Here is a 3,719-nt window from a genome sequence, read left to right as displayed (position 1 = left end):
AAAGATGTCCCCAGCTTCCTTTGCCAAACATCCCCCAGCTGGGTGGTAATACGGAGCTGGGGAAAAAAGACGTCTATGTTTTTAATTTTTGCTTTTTAGCTATCTCATTTCAATGTTCACTTATTGCTACATGCAAAATATGAATTGTAATGTCAGTCTCTTATCCATTAGGGGTTAAACAGCGTAAGAGGAGTTGTGAAATAATCCCATTGGGCATTTCTAATCCAGCACACTTTCCATGTAACAGCTGACCTCCTCACAGACCTGAAGCAAAACTAAGCACGCTTAAATGGTCTGAATCCCTTCACCCCGCATCTTGGGTACGTTCACACATCCTTAATCCGGACTGAGCTCTGGGTGAACACAGTACCTGAGCTTGCTGATATAAACCCAGCAGAGACATCTGTGATCCTTTGCCTGCACTGTTGCCCCATCCATCTCTCTCCGCTCTGCATGCCTGCACGGTATCGTTGCTTCTCCGCAGGCGCAGTGTTATTGTTGGTGCCAGGTACATTGTGGTGGAAATTGCGGGGATCCTTTCCACACTGGGCTCCAGATCCTCCCTGTTGAGGGACAACTGAAGGCCCTGAGGACCTTTGGCTCAATGATCAGCTCGAACTGCCCCAGGAGCTGGAGAACACTGGGATGGACGTGTGGAAGCACGTGCAGGTACAGGCACGCAGAGCAGACCTGCAGCTTGTCTCATCCCTTCTGGAGAGGCAGGACTGGGGTGAAAGCCAGCTTTTTGAGTGCTGCTTGCCGGGCCACAGCTTTGGCGGCATCCCTGGACCTGCAGCGTGGCTGCCATTGCCTCTTGCAAGCACTGGAGGCGTCACGCTCCTCGCAGTGGGGACCACCTGCCAGATGGTCCGTCATGCTATGGGTGACTGATGGGTAGGGGTCCCATGGGTCTCTGGGGGTCCTGGGGGTCTCCGGAGCCTGCCATGGGATGGTGTTCCTGCTGTGCCCCCACAGCTGGGAACACGGGCTGCAGCCAGCACAGGCTCCCCTGGGCATCAGTGGCAGCGTGTCTCAGCCAGGGGGGGTGCCAAGGCAGCTGCCATTTCCCACGGCAGGGCATGCAGGTGGACACCAAGGGCCACGTGGTAGTGAATGAGTACCAGAATACCACAAGGAGAGGCGTCTACACTGTCGAGGACGTCTGTGGGAGAGCCCTCCTCACCCCAGGTGGTACTGCAGCTGTGCCCCCTCTCCACAGCCCCTCGTCCCTGTGCTGTGCCGTGGCTCAGGCTCCCTGTCCCTCCCCACGCTGGCGATCGTGCCTGGCAGAAAGCTGGCACACAGGCTCTTCGAGGGCAAGCAGGACTCCCGGCTGGACTACCGTGACACCCCCACCATCATCTTCAGCCACCCGCCCATCGGCACCATGGGCCTCTCCGAAGGTGTGGGCAGGCAGGGCACGGGGGGCGGCAGCACGGGGGAAGCTCAGAGCTGCTGGTTTGATGCTTGAGGAAACGATCTGATCTCTGGCAAGTGGTCTGAGCCTTGCAAAATGTGCTTTAACTCTCTTTTTTACGGTACATCCCTGTCACGAATGAGTGGTTTAGAGGTCGCTTAAAGAATCACCATCAAAAGTATGGGTAGAAAGTGATTTTAATAGAAATTTATGAAAGCATGACTTAACAGAGTTTGATAGCAAGGTTCACTCTATCACTTACTACACGTATCAAGCATACAAACGAAAATCAAGTTAGAATTGAGCTAGTATGATTTATACAGAGACCGAGGATGAAAATGGGTAAGGGAGACCCTCCTGTTGAGTCATGAGATTCAGAGTAGACCCCCTTGCTTTCTAAATTCCTGATGGAGCTTAGGTATGGCTGGATCCGCTCCTAGTCCCAGACTTGGTCAATGGTTTATATCTACGGGATTACATGTGTTCAATAGCAGTTTAAGGTTCATTCACAGTTTTAAGATAGGTCATAAGATTTTAGTAGCAATTAATTATCTTACTATCAGCTCACACACACAGACACAAAGATAGATAAATATACAAAGGTATACCTGTTAAAAATTCCCCTTGCGTCCAGTGAAATATTCATGTCAAATGCCTTGGCATTTCTCAATGGGTGAGGCCTTGAGCCTTGAGGAGTGTTTCAGCCCAGGTCTCGTCGTCAGCGACGGTCCTCTGAATATCGCAAGCTCGAGAGTTCGCAAGCTCTGAGAGGTGTCCGACTCAGAGGGAGATACTGGGCGCAGCCCGCTGCGGTCCAGGAGAGCTCAAAGGGCCTCACTTGGGACCATGAATTATAGGGTCACAAGATGATTGGCTTTAGTCATCCGTTAAAATTCTCAAGGTTTCAGTAACAATGGTATCGTTCCACTTGAGCAATGACTCAGATAAGGGTATCAGGGGATGGCGCATTATCCCCGCTCTTGTCCCCCACTTGGGCCAGGCAGCGGAAGTTTCTGGTCGGTCAGTACATTCCCCAGCCTCAGCTATGCAGAGTTTCTGATACAGTCAAGGGGCGCTCAACCACCTGATTTGTTACCCCAAGGCCAAGGTTTAATGAGAGTTTCTGAAATCAACAAGCGGCCCCGGGGCGGAGAGGGGGAATGCACCACCACAATCCCCTGCCTGCTGTGTCGTGTCTTCTGCTGCAGATGAAGCTGTGGCCACGCACAGGAGGGAGAACGTGAATATCTACAGCACGTGCTTCACCCCCTTCCACCACACCATCACCCAGAGGAAGTTTAAGTGTGTCATGAAGCTGGTGTGCACTGGCGAGGAGGAGAAGGTGCATGGAAGGGACCAGAGGGACAACTGCGTCCTGCAGGAGGGTGACTTGGCTCCCCCCTGCCGCGGCAGCTATCCTCTTGTCCCTGCGTGGTCTGCTCTGACCTGCTCAGGCCAGATCTTGGGCTGGGATCCAGCTCCCCAGCACCAAGCCCAGTGTTTAGCCTGGATTTCGCCAGTGCTGGATCCCATCCAGCCTCTCGCTTCTTCCCTAAAGATGGTGGAATTGCACCTGCAAGTGCTGGGCTGTGACAAAATGCTCTGGGGCTTTGCCATGGCCTTCAAAATGGGGGCCACCAAGGCCAACTTGAACAACACTGTTGCCATTCACCCCACTTCTGCTGAAGAGCTGGTGATGCTGTACTGAGGTGGTGGATGCGAGCAGCAGGTGAAGAGAGGTGGTGGTGTGGTCCCTCGGTGTGGTTTGGGGGAAGGCTGCCGGTGGCAGGGCTCCTCCTCTGCCTTCCCTGGAACTGAAGGTGTGCAGGGAGCAGCAGAGTGGGGCAGGACGGCTGGGCGCTCGGGGTACTCGTGGGCGCTGGAGAATCCCAGGTGGGCTCTGTCCTCCGCTGCAGGCGCTCACATTTTCTGGTTGTGCGGCTCCAGGCTTTGCTGTGGTGTCTCAATCCCGGCTGGCAAAATGGTGGCAGGCAGGAAAATCCTGCCCAGCCCTCCTAACCCCATCAGCATCAGCAGAGCCAGCTCTGGGGCGCTGCTTTTTTGGGGGGGGCGAAAGTGCCTGAGAACTAAAGGGGGAGCAACAGCACACCCCAGTGGGCGGCCAAATGGTGGGGGTGGCTCCCGGGTGCCAGCGAGGCTTTGTGGGCGATGAACACCCCATGCATGGTGGCACTTGTGGTCGTGGTGGGTTTGGGACCAGAATGGGTTTGCGGTCTCGGGTTCCTGCCCGGTTGTGTGCTGGCTGGAGAAAGGGAGCAAAAGGCTGTGGAGGAGACAAGGG

The 3,719-nt window shown here is 54.6% G+C and overlaps 1 protein-coding gene across 1 annotated transcript; it reads left to right on the top strand.

Annotated features, from left to right (window-relative positions):
- Nucleotides 1-484: 484 nt before the first annotated feature.
- LOC104073754 (glutathione reductase, mitochondrial-like) lies at nucleotides 485-3,118 on the top strand (the record flags this gene model as incomplete). Its single annotated transcript, XM_009573643.1, is given in 7 exon segments — nucleotides 485-576; nucleotides 579-620; nucleotides 623-669; nucleotides 1,077-1,188; nucleotides 1,272-1,403; nucleotides 2,626-2,759; nucleotides 2,976-3,118. Coding segments are annotated over 7 exon segments (702 nt in total), but the record flags the coding sequence as incomplete, so codon positions are not given.
- Nucleotides 3,119-3,719: the final 601 nt, after the last annotated feature.

The sequence above is a fragment of the Fulmarus glacialis genome, unplaced genomic scaffold (assembly GCF_000690835.1).
Source record: "Fulmarus glacialis isolate BGI_N327 unplaced genomic scaffold, ASM69083v1 scaffold8160, whole genome shotgun sequence".
In the NCBI taxonomy this organism is placed as follows: Eukaryota; Metazoa; Chordata; class Aves; order Procellariiformes; family Procellariidae; genus Fulmarus; species Fulmarus glacialis.
The sequence above is the reverse complement of the archived record's forward strand: the minus strand, read 5'-3'. Positions and strand labels throughout refer to the sequence as shown.